The sequence below is a fragment of the Neolamprologus brichardi genome, chromosome 13 (assembly GCF_056152115.1).
Source record: "Neolamprologus brichardi isolate AB-2024 chromosome 13, ASM5615211v1, whole genome shotgun sequence".
In the NCBI taxonomy this organism is placed as follows: Eukaryota; Metazoa; Chordata; class Actinopteri; order Cichliformes; family Cichlidae; genus Neolamprologus; species Neolamprologus brichardi.
In genome coordinates this window covers 8,525,654-8,543,648 of record NC_142116.1, presented here as the reverse complement: position 1 = coordinate 8,543,648, position 17,995 = coordinate 8,525,654, and the positions used below count along the sequence as shown (strand labels likewise).

Here is a 17,995-nt window from a genome sequence, read left to right as displayed (position 1 = left end):
AGCCTCATTTTGACTTGTTTTAAGGATATTACATCAAGTTGGATCAGCCTGTAGTGTGTTTTTCCACTTTAATTTTGAGTGTGACTCCAAATCCAGATCTTCATGGTTGCTAAATTTGATTTCTATTAATAATTTTTGTGTAATGTTATTTTCAGTACATTCATCTATGTAAAGAACAAAGTATTTAATACGAATATTTCATTCATTCAGATCTGCGATGTCTTATTTTTGTGTTCCCTGTATTTTGTTTTTGAGCAGTGTATTTTCTAAATAAACGAAGTAGAATTTACACTATTTAATACAGAAAGTGCAAATGTGGTCTAGGGTGGTTCTTTTAATGTATTTTCCATCCATATAAAAATAAAGCACAATACCCCATATCTTAAAAACAAAGAGAGACAGAGAGAGAACAGTACTTAGGTCATTTTGGTTGAATTAGAGCAAGATCCCACAAGAAACAGGGTGACTCAAAGACTTAAAAAATAAATAAATAAAATGAGGTTGCTAAGGGGGTCCACTGGAAATTTAAAATCAGAATATCTGATCAGATTCAGTTCAACAAGAATGGTGTATACAGTTCTTAACAAATGTATTATACTACCATTCAATCTACAGTTTATGCCACAGCTGCCTTAAATTACCAGTATTGGTAGTTACCAAAATAATTTTATGTGCTTCTGTAATGGTTAATTCACGAGTATGTGCAAGCTCTTTAATCAAAATTGTATTTTTAATGCTAAAATCTAATTATTGTTCTGGTCCACGAATCTACTATTTTTTCTGTTTTTTGGGGAAACAGTAAAGCATGTTATTTTTTTTATTAAAGTAAAGTGCCAAATTAAAGTAATCCACTTGCATTCCTGAGCAGAAAAATCAGTTATGCTTGATTCATTTGTACCCAGTGAGTGAGCTCAAATTGAGATATACAAACATGAATTTAGTTTGCTATTTAAATAATAAATAAATATAACTTTTAAACAAATCTTTGGTTTTAGGACAGATGGTCTAATAAATTTATTAAGCACTGTAAATCACTGGGCTTGATTTTCAGACTTTTTTTTCCCACCCCATGCTGCAATATAGATGACAGTATATGATTAATAGCACTGTGCAAGAGATTAAATAGCATGTTGTACTAAATAATTGTTTTGCATTTTGGTGGAACAAGTTTTTAAAGTCTTTACTGAAGTGTTTCCATAGTCTAGTGGTTAACATGTTTGCCTAAAAACATCCCTAGTTTGAGACCAGAGGTCATAACCCTGGATAAATAGGAGGGTTGTTGCATCTGGTGTCACATCTGTGCCAAATCAAATATATAGATCCATCTGCTGTGATGACCTCTTGGGTAGTAAGGAAGCAGAGAAAATTTATAACCCTGCTTAAGCAGTACGAACATTTAACATAAAAAAATCACCTAAAGTTTTTTTCAGCTTCTCCCTTGGTCACAGTGAGTCACCACAGTGAGTGGGTAGCTTCACATGTGTGATTCGGTGATTTGGCTTATTGGGGTTGGGTAATAGATCAGGAGGGGCTAGAGTCACCTTGCCCTCCATCTCAACGCACCCCCTGCAGAAGAGCTCAGACTGTCCTGGCAGCAGATTCCTGCCTTGTCCTGTCCAGTTAATACTTGTTACACATCTGGCAGCATTTTTTGAAGGCTGCCCAGCATGAGAATCACTGGAGAATCCATCTGCTGTTATAATGAAAACAGATGAAGAATCTGCTGTGTTCATTTTCATTTCTGTTGCATGAAACGTGTTAGAATTACATTTTTGAATTTTTCTTTCTTCAACTCATGAGGTACCAAAACATACGACTTTGTGATGACTGTGCAGCTCATACATTTTATTTGCCACTTTTTTTTGTTTGTTGTGACGCTGCTTATCACTTTCAGATACGCATCTCGTATCAGGCACTGCTGAGATTTGTGCAATGCATCATCTTCTCTTTCCCCACACAGTTTTCACAGTCTAGGAATGACCAGCATTACATTATTATCTGAAATAAATGCACATTCTGTCAGAGACAAACTCATGAGTTGTCCTGACTGTTTTCTCCCAGCAGTTCCATGAGAATCTCCTGGTTGGAAAACTCCTGAAGTGAGGAGTTCATCTCATCCAGAAGATCCTCTCCCAGCAGGAAGCTTTTTAAATCGTGCAGAGTCAAGCTGATCCGGTGGTCTGTTATACGATCTTGGGAAAAGTTGTAGGTCCGAATCTTCTCTGATCGTCCTTTAGTGCCGATCTGGAGGAGAAGGAAGAGGAGAAGCACTGAATTTAGCAATGTTTGTTACTTCTAGCAACAAAACCACTAATATCTTACCCTTGTTTTCATTATATTTTCACACCAGTTGAATTCAACATCATGTCAGTGTTTTAGAGATAAAGCATCACATCTGTATTTTATGTTGTATTTTATAGTTTCCACCTGTGGTTTACCTTTAACTGTCTTTTGTATCTCACTGTGTCCCACCTGTATTTTCCGCTGGTTGTAGCGTTTGCTGGTCTCCTCTTCCAGCTTCATGCTGTACAGTTTTGCTCTCAGGGACTTCATGGCTTTCTCCCTGTTTTTCAGTTGGGACCGCTCCTGCTGGCATTCTGCAACCACACCTGCCCAACAAACACACAATAAAGATCTACTTTACTGCATTTATCCATCCTTACATTTTATTCCCCTTATCTAATTCAGGGTCGTGGGGGATCTGGAGCCTATCCACTGGATAAGATACAGGGTACAGCCTGGATAGGTTGCCAGTCTGTTGCAGTGCTAATACATATGCACAAACAACCATTCACACCTACAGTCAGCTTACAATCACCAATTAACCTAGCTCCTTTCAACCACTTTAAACAGCACTGTCATCTCCTTTCATTAATAGTCTATGAAAAACAGTCTATTTTCCCCATTAGTGGAAAGAATAAAAGATGCCCGAAACTTGTTTGCCATGTATTGCATTCAGTTTGTACAGTTTTTACCTGTAGGAAGATGAACTATCCTGACAGCGCTGTCTGTGGTGTTGACATGTTGACCTCCAGCTCCACTCGCCCTCTTAGTGTCTATCCTGAGATCCTTTGGGTTTATTGTGAAAGAGATCTGACAAGAACACACACAAACACTACAAATTACACATACTACATATATTTAGATAAGCAGCAGCTAAACAGAACAAAACACTCTGGAAACTTTGTAAGTTTATTGAGGATTAATTTAAGCAAACTGAGCTGTTTTAACAGCATCCTTGTTATTTGCATACATCCATCTATCGTGTGCAGCTGTACCTCAGTGGGCTGGGGCAGCACAGCCACAGTCATGGTGCTGGTGTGCATCCGGCCCTGTTTTTCAGTCTTGGGAACCCTCTGAACGCGATGAACTCCTGCCTCAAACTTCATCCTTTTGTAGCTCTGAGGGCCGCTGATACTAGCTGAGGCGTGACGTAGTCCACCTGTTCATATGTGAGCAGTGAAAAAATGTGAATTCAGTTTTTTATTTGGCAAATAATTAACATAGATTAACATAAATACATTTAATATTTGTGTATTCTTGTTTTTTGGGTTTTGGTTTTTTACAATAGGTGGTCTAAGGAATTTGTTAAGCACTGCAGCATAAAAAAGCTGAATTCCCTGATGTTGTTTTATTATAACAACCGCTAAAATGTCACTACTCTAATACAAAAACAGATGGAAAAAAATTAGGTATGAATTGAGTGAATTGAGTCTTTTAATGTGACCATGAATAAAGTATTTGTTTTGGTGCATGTTTTTAGATTACAAGTTTAAAAATGAACTTTTGCCCACTGTTTACTGGCACTATTTGAATCCATACCGCCAAACATTCAGCATCTCTGTGACACAAGGGCTCCCTCTTGTGCTTGATATAAGTTATTACAATTTTACTAAATCAAAACCTCAGGCCTTTGCTTTTTTTTGTAAACACATGTTTTACAAATCTACTTTTTCTTCTTTTTTAAATTAGACAACACCTCATAACCTAAATTTCAGTCACTAGCTGAAAAATTGCCAAACACTGTCTTTTTCATGTGGAAAGGACACATAAATTTGAGTTCACTCTGATTCTGACAGATACTAAACAAGAGAAAATCCATAAAAGCGTAAGAGTGACCACGTGACAGAGACCACCGAAAACTAATCAAGAATAATTCTTGATTAGTTTTGATTCTTCTCTCAAATTTGTTAAACAAGCATTTCTGTTTCTCTGTGAAGTTTTCTTAGTGCATGGCATTATTTTTGTTTGTGCTTTCTTTTGTCTTTTAGGATTATTACTTTGCTACGAATATATCATTGAGTAAATATAGTAATTTGAAATTTGGCTTCTGGATGTTAAGCTTGTGTCTTTAACTGAACAGATCTATTTTAATTTCTTTCCTTCATTTGGAAATCCAATAAATAAATTAAGGGAATCTTTTTTTAAAAAAAACTGTAATGATAGTTTTCTTAAAAGGTTTAACCCTGATATGATGGCAAAAATACATATGTGGAAGATTTTGTAATAGAAATGTATGTGTCCACTGACCTATCTCACTGGTTGTGTGCTCCAGGATGTCAAAGGACCAGCCGTGGTGTTGAGCAAAGCCCTGGTACATGTCAAACACCTTAAGGGGAGAGGAAGTTGGCATGTAAATAAAGAAAAAAAAAACCTTTCGCTTTATTCTTTATTGCAGATGGCATGTGTGTCTGTGAGCATCCCGTTTTTGGCCTGCTGCAATAGCAATATTCAATTTAAAATAACTAATACACATATGTACTTCCTGACCTCAGCATTGAACAGCATGGCTTCTTGACCACCAACGCCAGCGGTGACCTCCAGGACAAGGTCACTCAGATCAGTCTCCTCCTCTGGAATCAATAGATCCAGAATCTGATTTGATGATGCATGTTGATTAACAAGAGAAATGTGATAATGTGTCAGGTGTGCGACAAGTATAACAACACTGAAAATGCAAAGAGAAACGCTGTCAGTGCACTCAATAAGATTTACCAACAGCTCGGTTGAGACCTTGATATCACAAAGTGAAAAATCAAGTTTCTACCTTTTGTCTAAGAGTTTGAATATCTTCCAAACAGCCTGCTCTCTCCACCTCTGCCAGTTCCCGCAAAGATGGGTCTTCATCTTTGAGGAAAAACGGACACAAATACAATTTTTACCATGACCTGAGAGTGATTCTACTCTCACAAAGTGAGAGCCAACTGTGGCTTAGTAATTAGAGATCTTTCTCCACAAACCTTTCAGAAGTGTCTCAGTCTCTGCAATCTCTTTTTGCTTGGTGTCCAGCTCTCTGATGGTCTGGATAAGAGGAGCCAGAAGGGACACTTTGGTCCTGTTGGCCTTCAGTTCATCCTCACTGCACTGCTCCTCTCCCAAATTACCACTGATGGCTTGTAAACATTCGCTGTACTGGCCCTCAGTCTTCCTCAGGTGCTCCTGCAGAGACTTCCTGGCAAAAATCTCATCCACTGACAGCAACTTCACCATCAGTGGTGTGCTGGTGTAAAGAGTTCTTTTAGCTCTATTTTCAACAGTTTGGTTTAAGACATATGGTGATTTTTGAAAGTGAGGTATCCATAGGTTATAGGCAGACTCTTTTACTCTGGGTAGAAGGTTTACAAGTCTTCTGTAAGCCATTTTACATGTAGATGTGGCTGAAATATTCACTGCGTAGTAAACAGACTTGATTTTTGCCGGTCTCTAGTCCATTTAGCCAAATCTCATTCAAAAATACAAAAGTTGATATTTATTTATGTTTTAAAACAAATAAATTACTCCCAGATGCTAGCGACCATTTTTGACCCGAGGACAACACAAGGGTTACGATACAGCCTATATAGTGAAGAAAAATTCTTCAATTCGGCGTAAATATAACACGGTAGTGGTAATTTTACCTTTTTAAAAATTTTGTAACAGGTTCAAGTCAGTGGTGAGCAGCTATAATGTGGAATACTACAACCAACAACAGATTATTCTTTTGGATTTAGAAAATCTTTGACAAAACATGGCTGATGGGCGGGGTTCTTACTATTAAGTCTGAACTAATCTACAAAAACATGATATGAATATCTGAGGTAAACGACTCACTGAAGGTTCCCTGCTAGCTCAACGTGATCATGAAATCAAATGTCAAGCTGCCGAATGCTTTAATCCATTTTTCCAGTTAGCGGTGGCTATATCGGAACAGGCTCCATTCATTAATTCTTTAAACATTGTCTAGAAACGTCCTATTAACATCATTTACAAACAGCTTGCGTCGTTACCACCTTGCTAAAGGGCGCAGACATATTGAACATTTTCTTCTTTTTTTCATATTTCTTGCGGTTGGGAAACAGCTTTAGTTCACTGTTGCCACCTTCTGGATGGTGCTGTGTACTGCACCTGGCCACAATGAGAAACTAAAGAATGGGTTACCACACATGATCTGAAATTGTGGTAAACAATAACAGCAACAATAACAACAACAATAATGATAACAATAATAACGCTGTTCCCATGCACAGACACAGTAGCTCTACTAAACTATTTAGCCATAAGCTTGCAAGTTTACTGTAGTAACTTTACCTTTTCTTTTTAAACCTCTTCTGATTTCATTATGCTTCCAGCTTCAGTTTGACTGTAATTTCATATTTACTTCTAATTTCTGACTACCAATTTGTTGACTTGGAAGAGATAGTCTAATCAAATTAGACTACATACTGATGTTTTTGTTTTTTTTATGGTATAATTTATCATATATTCTCAAACCGGCATGAAAGTTGAATAAAAATGGCATTTTCTTCATATTTGTGACTAAGAATTTCATGTCATTCAACATGTTTATTACCCATTTTTGAAGGATATAACTATTTACCCTTCAGAAACTGTCACAACTGAAGAAGCCTCTCAGATGAGAGGTGAACCGTCTTCATGTAACTTAAAGAAGTCCAATTTGTTTCTTTCCAATCTCCCTATAGAATTTAAGATGGAATGACCCCCCTGTTATTCTTTGACCAAACTTATTGAAACTAACCTTAGATATGAGCACACCTTCTTCTTTGAGCTAATGATATAGATGAATACTAAATTCAGTAAGTTTCCCATCCTTGATGAACTTGTCAACAAAATCCACACTGTAAATGCTACTTGAACAGACAAGGAAAAGACAAATATCAGATATTTTAGAAATACATTTGAATGAATTTAGCCTATTGGATGTGCAAATGTGTAATGTTAATAAATCCCTGACCCCCAAGATAAACATATCCTTCCATATATAATTATACTAATCAGTCTTGCATAATCTTGTTGCTACTAATTAACAAGGCTACTTTGTTTTTAATTAACTGTGGGGGTGGGGGGTTTCGAGTGGCCTCTCATGGCGTTTGGAGTCAATGATATTGCATGTGAATTGTAGACCCCCCACTGCTTGGGCATGGTGTGAATCATTAGGATTAATTAACATGCCACTTGAATGTAATGCTGAAACCCATATTATATTGGAAGTAATTGGCAATCAAGAGGATGAGCAGGGACCATATGTGGTCTGGGGTGCAGGTATTTCACTGTGTTCTGTCTTAAATCTGGGAATGTATGTACATACAAACAATAATTCATCGGCACACATGCATGAACAAAACTCTCTAATATCAGCATCAACACATCAATACAAACACATCATTTTGCTTGGTACATACTTTGCTTTACGGCTTGCTCTGGCCCACAGTAGATTGTTCAGTGCTAGGAAAAATAGCACAGTTTTCCCACTATGTGAAATTTAATGGAAAATATTACTGCTTTTAAAGTTTAAAGTCGTATACAACAGACTGTTAAATAACATTATTACATATACACATTTAGCTTGCAGAAACTGTAAGCTAAATAGCAAAGAATGGCCTTTGTGGCTTTTAAAAAACGATTCTGAGCATTTTATTGACTTTAAGCTGCTTTGAAATGTATCTGGGACTAAACTTGTAAATTAGAGTTTGACAACAGGATCAAGAGACTAAACTTATCAGGGTGGACTCCAGTATGCAAAATGAGCCCTCACATCTTCAGTGACCCTCTCTCATGTTTTCTCCCAGTTGATCAACAATTCCCATTTCACTGTCCTGTAAATATTAAATTATACAGAAATCCTGATTATGTTTTTTATAACTTAAATAACAGAAAAGTGTTAGAGGAAAAAAGCTGAGATACTGTCTGGAAATAAACCTACATTACATCCCCCATCTTCCCCCACTGGTTTCAGCGAAAGAGCTACTTAACACATTCCAGGCAGGGTGTGAACTTAACCATCCTGTACATTATCTGCATTGTAGAGCTTTTGTTTGTCAAGCAGTGGGAGTCATGGCAGAATTGGGGAAAGAGTCTCTTATTCATGTTTAAGAACAGGCTCAATAAAACCCAGTAATGAAAATTGTTTTTTCCATTTAAATGTGTGAAGCATCCTGAAACTGGAGTGTTTGTTTCAGTCATAAATATTAATCAGGTACACTGATTAAACATCCGTGGGCGTTTTCAGAAACCCTGCAAATAATTAATCGGTAATTGAATTTACCAGTATTTTATTTACCAGTATTTACCAGTATTTACCAAGCAATGGCTGATGTTTATCGTATGCCTAATTGGTTAAAGGTTGTGAGCTAAAGATTTTTAATAATAAATTCTATAAATTCTTTAATAATTTCTATTTAAACAGTAGTATAGATTTTCACCCAAAATATCCTAATTAGTGCATGCATAATTTTATTTTTTCCAGTGTTAACAACACAGAATTATTCAATAGTAACTCCAATTTCAAGCTGCATTAAAGATTCCGAACATACCAACTTTAAAAAAAGACTTTAACCTCCTCTAAGACCTGAACTCTTCCATGCATTTTTAATTTCTCTTTGATATTTGGTCACATTGGGGCCCGATGAATGTAAAAACAAATAATTACCAGATTTATTTTTAACCTTATTTTTGTTTTTAAGAAAAATAAGAGCCACATATGAGGATATTCGTTTAAAATTTTGATAAAACTGTAGCAGTATAATGTCCTCGTAAGTGGATATCAGGCCCTTGTAGAGGAAAATTCAGTATTTTGGTCTAAATAACCCAAAATGTGATGTCCACATATGTGGACGCCAGGTCCTAGAAGGTTAAAAGGCTTATTTCGCGTGTACCATGTTCATATTCGTGTACCATGTTCATATTCCATGTTCATGTCCATATTCAAAATATAGGATTTGGAAATATTATTTTGTTTTTTGCATATTTGCGGTCTGCAAAATATATTAAGTTCCGGAGGATGCCACGATTTTCAAATCGGCTAACGTTTAGAAACTTCTTACGTTTAAGTGCGTGAGATATATCTGTTTACATTAGCTTCAAACGCTGAATGGCGCTCAGAAAGGCCATGTTTTTTTCACGACAGTTTCGCAGTGGGAACACGTTCACTGCGTGGTGACGTCACCGAAACTGAAGCCAGCTTTCATTTGTTGACGTTTTAAAGAGACAACCTCCCCTTGTACTGTGATTGGTTTGCGCCATTTGCGCACCGATTTCAAAAGAGTGGCTGCAACTGGCGGATTTTCAGTTGAGGAGTATTTAATCTGGGAAGAGCGGGCGACAGTCGAAAAGATACTTGACCTGATAAAAGGACTCTTCTGTGGATAACGATATAACAACAGTAAGGTAAGAGGAGTGACGTACTTTTTTCTAAACTTTTAACAGTTCTCTTTAGCGGAATGTTATTCTGCTCGCGGTATGAGGAGTTGGTCGTAAGTAGCTTCTTAGGTGCAAACTACTACTACTACTACTAAGACCACGCAAATGTAGCTCGGTATTATAACAGAATTTTATTTAACGCCCGTCACACTCTCATTAATGTCCAGTTCATGTTATTTGACATACGTTTGACCAAAGACACCAAAAATGGGCGAAAACCGAGTAGCTTCACGTCATCGCTACATTTCCGCCAAATTTGCATCGCGCCAAATTCAAGACTTTGGAAAACTATCTTATTGAAAAGTTTCCAACCTTATTTTCTCTTTTAAACAACAGTGTTTATATTATAGCTTTATTCCCTGTCTAGCCACTCATAGGTTAAATTTGATGTTTAATGTGGCCTGGTTAGCTTGCATTTGGGAAGCTGTGTTGCGTTCAGTCCCGTGCACTCTGCAAAACCTAACCTAACACAATCTTGTTATTTCTCTCCTGTACTTAGAAATCTGCAAAGTGAATGTCTCATCCTAACGGAATCATCATGAAGTTTGCCGCGTGCGAATCTCCAAGAGCCTCTGCCGTGGAGGCCAAAGCTTCCCCAGTAAAAGAGCCCATCCCCATCAAACCTCAGTGTTCCCCTGTAAAGGTGACCACGGTGTTGTTCTCTTCCAAAAACAACACCAGTGCAATCCACGACAAGGAAAACAGCACTGGCATGGCGCATGACAGGACTCTGGAGTTTGAGGACAGTGGTTATCTGTCTCTGCAAAACAGTCAGATTGAATATCGCCATGAGAACGAAGAGGATGACCACATCCTGGGAAAGTCCACAGTAGTGTCGTCTACTGCTACAAATCAAGGAATACCACATAATTCTCCTTCCAAATGTCAAGTAAGGAGCACCCCTATTCAACTGGAGGCAGTCTGCACTCCTGTGGTTCGTCCCCAGAGGAGAACTGCGGCATACTCGTCGTCCACCCCATCCGGCCATCACAGCGACAGCCACCTGCCTATACTGAACTTCCAGCGGGTTGTGTGTGAAGAACTTGCTAAGAGCTATGAGAAGAATAAGAGGTAAGATTTTGACATCTCGTTTAACTGGGTGTTCATCTGGATTGGTTTACACTTGGGCAGCTATAAAACGTTGTCTTTCTGTGCGTGTTAGGTACGACTGGAGCATTGTCACAAAAGTTGCAGAGAATTTTCTTTTGGATCGAGTGATTGGACGTCAGATGGGCTTGGAGTACAGCGATATCTTTCAGTCTCTGCTGGCCAGAAACATGAGATGTATCCTGACAAAGATCCTGGCCTTTCTGGAAGACTTGGACCTCATTAGGTAAGCTATAAACCCTTCACTTTGTCCTATCTGGATAAATGTATTTGGCAGTAAGGAAATTTGAATTTAGGTGATAACAGAATTAATTTTTGAATCTTTGTAACTGTTAATTTTGTGCTCTTATTAATCGCATGTTACATTTCCTTTTTCAACTTCACAGTTGTAAGAAAGTGAGCAGGACTTGGAGGAAAATCATCTGTGAAGATGCAGCAGCTCTGAGGCGGTGTCAGCGAGCTGAGCAGGAACTCGGGGTGAGGAAACTCGCGCAACGTGACACTGATTCAGACAATGCTTTTGTGCTTCAGGCCGTCAGTGTGATTCTTATCAAGTAGTTACATCGTAAGAAAGACCACAACCTACCGTACAGGTCTTCTTACAAGTTATTTAAAAGAACAGTTGCACATGTAAGGAAAAGATGCAACGGGTGGTTGTTAGAGCTATAAGAAAGGATGACGCATTCACAATTCATGTCATTCTTTCTATAAGGCAACCTGAATAAGAATATTTAGTTTTGAGTCTTTATTTTGTTTTGTTTTTTTGCAACAATATGAATAACAGTATACTGCTAAAGCTGCAAATGTTCTAATTAATTTGATTAATTCATTTTTAGGAGTCAAGAAACTCTCTGAGACAGAGGGGTGTTGGTTTGACAAGAGATGTGGCCGTCTCCAGGATGGTGCTGTCCTGCATGCAGACCATGGCTTCCTCAAAGACTCCATCTTCATCATCATCCTCGTCCACCCCCAGCTGCATGACCACCAGACGGGCTGCTGCCTCTCAGAGGGGCAGCACACCCACCTCCCGATGCTCACGCTTCAACGAGTACATCCAGGTGAGCTTCGTTTTCAACAATTCACTCTGATGCAACAGAACTGAAAAACAACCTCATGGCCAAGATTAATTTTCCAAATGATGTTTTCACTGTAGGAAATGCATAAATGTTCCTTATAGCCTTGTTTTTAACAAACCTCCATGTTTCATTCTTTCAGGCTGCCAGCACTCTGAAGCAGCACGAGTCTCTACGTGCCTGCAAACGCTGCGGCTCACCAGCGACACATCTGAATGAGGTTCAGAAAGCTACGTGCACTCGCCTTAGTTGTCTCTTCACCTTCTGCACTCGCTGTCAGGAGTCTTTCCACGGCTCGACCCCCTGCAGAACCGTGACTCCCCGATCCAACTTCTCTAAGACATCACCGGGGAGCACTCGCAGCAAGAGGAACATCAGGCGACTGTGACCGAAGCTTTGTGGAATTTTATTCAGATTTTTTTTATTTTATTTTATTTTTTAAAGCAGCTAACCTCTGAGCCAGCAGTGTTTCCACTAGCACTGTCCAAACTTCGGACAAGAATGGAAGTTTTTATATAAGCTCAACCTGAAAATGGCTTCACTGCATGTACTTTTCCCAAAACCTGTATACGGAAGTCAACACTGAGTGAAACACTCAAAGAACAACTGACACAATCGAACACAAAATATATCCTGATTGTGAGAAGACGATGCCAAAAAACCCAAAATAAAGGCTTTTATTTTATTTTAAATGAAATGTATGTAAATATATTGTAATGTAACTTTTAGATAATGTAAATTGTTTAGTAGTTTTAAATACATTTTTGATACTCAGGAAATATGAATAAGTATTAAAGTTTATTGTACTGTATTGTATTTCATGTAAATACATTGTTTCTTTAAAACCTTACCTTGTGTTATTCTACTTATTTTTAAAAACACAACATTTATCTCGGGGAAGCTGAATAAAGCTGCACTCATCAGTTTAGTTTGCAATAAGAAGTGATGTGCCTTTGCCATCAGTTTAACACTGCTTTGAAGTTTGAATTCTGTATATTTAAACTGCTAAATCAAAACAATTTAAATTTTCGCAGTTTAGTTTAAATGATACTTAAGTTGGTTTTATTTATATGGTACCAATTCAGCTTAGCCTGGTTCATTACCTATAGAAGACAGTAGTGGCATTTAAATTAATGGCAAGCATGAAAGGAAAAGCTCTGCTTCATGGGAAATCCTACAGCAACATAACTAAAGGATAGTGGTTTAAGGTCTCCTGATCCTGCTTTTATTAAAAAGGAAAGTGAAGCGTTCACTTAAAAGTGCAGATGGTCTGTTTCCTGAGCAAAACTGGGAGCTGGTTCCACGCAAGTGGTTTAATAGCTGAAACCTCAGAAAAACTTTGAGTATAACACCAACTACTGCATTTAAAGCTCCAAAGTATTTCTCTTTTTAATAATTTCCCACAGAGCCGCTGTAATCAACATGCAGCCCCAATGGCCACGTTTTATACATCAGATGTGAACAATTTCTTTTCAATTCCATCTGCCAGCTTTTATTACAGCAGAGGGCAGTGTTGCTTGCTACCTCTCCATCTCCTGTCCACTGAAGTCATCTATAACTGCGACTATGACTTAAATGAAAAAAGCCTCTCAGTGCCAAAGCTCTCTTGTGAAATATTTAATTTCTTTTAATACGATGAATTAAAGACTGATTGTAAAAGCATTTCAAGCTGTATAAACAGCAACAAACTATGAGGAAAGGTCCGGGAAATCACATAAACAGGCAATTTTACCTAAAAGATAAAAATCCCATATACAGACACACAGACTAATTCACAAGGACAATTAAGCTTTTCTGTATTATTTTGACCATTTGTTAACTTATGAAATTTGACTGTTATTTTGTTCTTCACATGGAAAATACAGGACATTTAAATGAACTGATGTGATCTTGCAGTATCTTTCTGCAAGATACTGTGGATTATAGGATAACTGGTCATGTATGCTTGTACAGATTTATGTTAACACTGTTTAAATAAAACCGATGAATTATGGAGAGCCCATTTTACAACGTATTAAAAGAAAAAAAACACATTTACGCCCAGAAAATGTATAATCTGATCTCATGTTTTATGAGGTGTACCTGCAGTGTATATACAGGGGTCAGTTTTGGGGAAAAAAACTAAAGAAATAGTTCACATTTCATTGTGGCAGGCTAGCATGGCATGACTCATGCTTAGGACAAACATGAAAAAGTATAGTTTTCACTTCCTCTTTTGCCTTTATACTCATGAGTACAGCACTGGACCCAGTCTTGCAAATTCAGGCCAGAGGGGAGTGTTGACATTAATCACATATTTACATAATTTTCCTCAAAATTTCATGGTCCAACATCCTTTTATTACAGTGAAGATTCAAAATAAATTATTTTTGTTTGTGTTAATCTTCTTTATCTTGCTGGATCATCATATAGCCACAGTCCTGTGAAACTCAAGGCCCCACCTGACTCCTTGATCACCTCATAAAGGAGCTGCCTTGGAGGCGCATTTCCTCCAAGCTTCAGCAAAGATGCGACTGTCATGCGACGCTCGTGTGCACATTAATCTTCAGTGGTGAATCACCACTGAAGATTAATGTGCACCTTTCTTTGCTGAAGGGCTTAACATGTAGTTAGTGAGGGAGGTGGTGCTTTCAAGCATCCATACATTTTCTGCTACACGTTGTTACGCTAGGGAAGATCCTTGACTACATTTTCCTCAGCGGTGTTCCACCATAATCATTTGGGGTTGCGTGCTCATGTAGGAGTGTTACATGATGTTCAATGAGGTCTTAATAACACCACAGTGAACCTGAAGAAGCCCTTGCTGTAGCATTCATGGGTATCTCGTGAACACCCCAGATTTTAATGTTTTACAAAAAGATTGGAGATTCTGGACAGTTTTAGAAGTGTGTTACATTTATCAAAGTTATTATATTAATAATTTTCCAATATCCATCATAAACTCAGTTCTGCTTTTCGATAAAGTGCCTGCAAAACCTGAAGTGCCTTTTTAACGTTAGCATCTAAATGCATTTTTTTTAATCCCTGTGAGTCTGACCTTGTGCTCTTGGAAAATCCGCTTTTAAAATAAACCCTCACAAGCATTTGAAAAGTTCCTCCTGGAATGAAAATATCTGTCTTCAGTTTCCTCTTAAAAACCTTTGCTTGCATCAGTCATCGTTTGTTTAGAAGAGTTATGAAGCCGCAAATAGCATCACTGACATTACATGATTGCCTCTGACATTTGGAGAACAGCCCATTTGTCTCTCACCTCTTTCTCTCTCCCTCTCTTTATCTATACCTCGCTCGCTTTTCGCTGACCTGCTGTGTGTGTGTGCGTGTGTGTGTGTGTGCGGTTTGTTGGGATGACGCATAAAAACATAAGCCAGCGTTCATTTAGCTCTTGCATGGAAATGATTTCTGTTTAGCAAGATGGAGCTGTGACGTGGTTCTCAGAAAAGCCTCGGTGCACCACAGGTGTGCACTTGTCAGAGGTCACTGTGAAATAGCTGGTGTACATTTAAGGTTTACAGTTAAGTTTCTTTGATTTTGGCCTCGTAAAAAAACACATTTCTTATCAAAAATGGTTTCCTCTATCCATGTGGACATGTTATGTGAGAAACCTAAAAGAAAATAAAAAACAACATTAATCTTAACAATAGCCTCCTGAGAACCAGCCTGTTCACTAATGTCCTCTGTAAAGGCCATTTGTTTTTGGGCTATATCTTTTGACTTATTTGAGCTATCCTACTAAGTCCTGATGTATTAAATAGAGGACATCTGGGGCTTTCCATTGGTATGTGTTTGGGTAGCCTCTTTTAGCTCCAAAGAGGAAGGAAATCACAATGCAAAGATTCTTTTTTCCTCGGTTCTCGGGAGGATAGGCCAATCTACCTAGAAGTTTTGCATTTGCTGTCCTTCCAGTGTTTAGGACTCAACAAAATCATCCTTATTGATTTTATTAGTTACACCTGAAGCCTGTTATTGTGTCCAAATTTAAGATGAGCCACCAGGCCCGAACGCTGTCAGTGGAGACAAAAACATTGGCGATTGTTGCATTTTATGACCATTTTTCTGGGTTCTTTTGGGATATACGACTATTAATGTCAGCCAGTGCTAAATGAAGTTTACAATGAACCAATACGTGTCCATCTTATATAATGAAACAGTTTTATACTGAAAACAAACAGGTTGCTTATCTCGGCATTAAAAACTGAAAACACTGGACTGACCTAATTCTTGTTTTTTGTTTAGGAACCTCACAGTTTTAATCACAGCCTGACTGATGTGTTTTATATTCGTGTAAGCATACAGAGAAAAATATAAGAAATATACTTGAGGTATTTTAAAAAATATTATCTCGTCACAATTTGATCTCTAATCATTTGAGTTATGGAAGGTGCCACTCTGCAAATCGCAGACCCTAATTAAATATGTTTGCTTAACGAATGAATGAGCCAGTAATATTTATTTTTACATATTAGAATAAAACGTGTCTTCTTTTTCCAACACAGTGTGAGCCAAATGACCACAAATGACCAAATGCAAAGACAGCGATTTGGCTTGAAAGTAATTGAGGAGCCAGAGATGTGGTGATAGAGAGAAGAGCAGCAGCTGTACACCTGACATGTAAGAAAATGTCATGATGATGGAACTAAATGGACGATTTTGTAAAACGTGAGAGCTGCTGATGGAGCTGTTGCAGCGGCCGCTGATTAATCTGCGCTGTGGCCTTTTGCTCCCCCTGCAACCGAGGCTCATTTATCCCGCGGGTTTATTGATCGCCTGCTGCAGCGAGACACATCTCCAACACAATCAGACCTGATGCTGCTTATTGTAAAAGTCATTAGGCTTGGCTTCCACCTCTGTGTGTGTATGTGCGTGCTTTACTATGTGTGTTAATAAACGGGTGTTTAGCAGACTCCATGGTTACTTAATCACAGCGTGCAGGTTTGGACCTGAACGCTCCTGATGACATAAAGCGTCACCACATGGTGAAATCCATATCTTTATTTCTGCCGTCATCCCTCTTGCGTTTCTCCTGTCACTATTTTTGGTGTTTTATCTGCCTCTTTTGAAGTTCACTCTTTTTCTGCTTTTTTGCATAAATAGCTCATTTTAGCCCAAGGACAGAGGGTGCGGGGGTTGGTGTATGTCAAGGCAACATCCGGACCATGTGAGCTGTGTGTTTTTCAAGTTGATGATCCTGATGTGCAGTGACTTCCACAGGTCAATTGGCCATGTGTCACCAAAGTTGAACTGTAAAAGCCCTGAAATTAAGCTGTCATTGGAGCGCCTCCAGCACAGCAAGAATGAAACAGGAAGTGAATCAAGAATGGAGCACAACAAACAAACCAAGTTCACTGCTGTGCTGGAAGCAGGCTCAAATATGTTGTAACCTTAATCCATGAGAGAAAGTTTGCTATCTCCCTTTGAGAAACATCCAGCTTCATATGTTTTATATGTTTTGGTGGGAAATGTTTGTCCTGTACCTTTTAAGCAGCTGTAGCTGTTGTATTGAGACAATAATTTATTGTATATCTGTACTTACCAAGTCTCATGATAAATAAACTTATTTCAATGACAAAGTCAGCCAAATCACACCCAAATCATCCTTTGGGAAACAAGCGATGTACCAGATTGACCCACTGGGCAACACAGAGGCAAAATAAGCTATGGTGGCCTTTTCCAGTTAGCTTACCTATCTTGTGATTTTTTTTAATGCTCAAATTTATTTATCATTGTGCATGTATAAAGTATAATGTGTACAGAAATAATATTGATATTATAGATAAACACACGGACCCTCCACATCAGGCAAACAGATCCCTAATAATTCAAGTCACGATTGTGCATTAGTTGTACATGTTTTGGGGCTTTGAAGGTCTTGGCCCCATGGGGGGGCTGGTAATCCAGCCTTGAATAATAAACACAATTGTGGAACCAGTTGCTATTAGAATACATGGTGGCTTTCATATTTACACCTAAATTAAGGGGTTTAGATAATATGGCTTCAGCTGTTGTTCAGGGGTCTGTGTGTGTGTGTGTGTGTGTGTGTGTCTGTGTGTGTGTGTGTGTGTGTGTGCGCGCCTTTTTAAAAATCTGCGACTGGCTGGCTGCTTGGGCTCTTGTCAGTTCTG

At 38.3% G+C, this 17,995-nt stretch overlaps 2 protein-coding genes across 2 annotated transcripts; one reads left to right on the top strand and one right to left on the bottom strand.

Moving 5' to 3' along the window:
- Nucleotides 1-322: 322 nt before the first annotated feature.
- mtrf1l (mitochondrial translational release factor 1-like) lies at nt 323-6,292 on the bottom strand. The gene is made up of 8 exons (XM_006783572.3): nt 5,241-6,292; nt 5,048-5,127; nt 4,771-4,875; nt 4,531-4,609; nt 3,279-3,442; nt 2,976-3,093; nt 2,473-2,609; nt 323-2,244 (listed from the first exon to the last, which is right to left on the bottom strand). The coding sequence occupies exons 1-8, from the start codon at nt 5,638-5,640 to the stop codon at nt 2,032-2,034; spliced, it is 1,296 nt and encodes a 431-aa protein (XP_006783635.1). The 5' UTR covers nt 5,641-6,292; the 3' UTR covers nt 323-2,031.
- Nucleotides 6,293-9,501: 3,209 nt separating this feature from the next.
- fbxo5 (F-box protein 5) lies at nt 9,502-12,716 on the top strand. The gene is made up of 6 exons (XM_006783571.3): nt 9,502-9,663; nt 10,196-10,767; nt 10,859-11,029; nt 11,190-11,280; nt 11,640-11,861; nt 12,019-12,716. Exons 2-6 carry the CDS (start codon nt 10,211-10,213, stop codon nt 12,262-12,264), a joined length of 1,287 nt encoding a protein of 428 aa, XP_006783634.1. The 5' UTR covers nt 9,502-9,663; nt 10,196-10,210; the 3' UTR covers nt 12,265-12,716.
- The last annotated feature ends 5,279 nt before the right edge of the window (nt 12,717-17,995 follow it).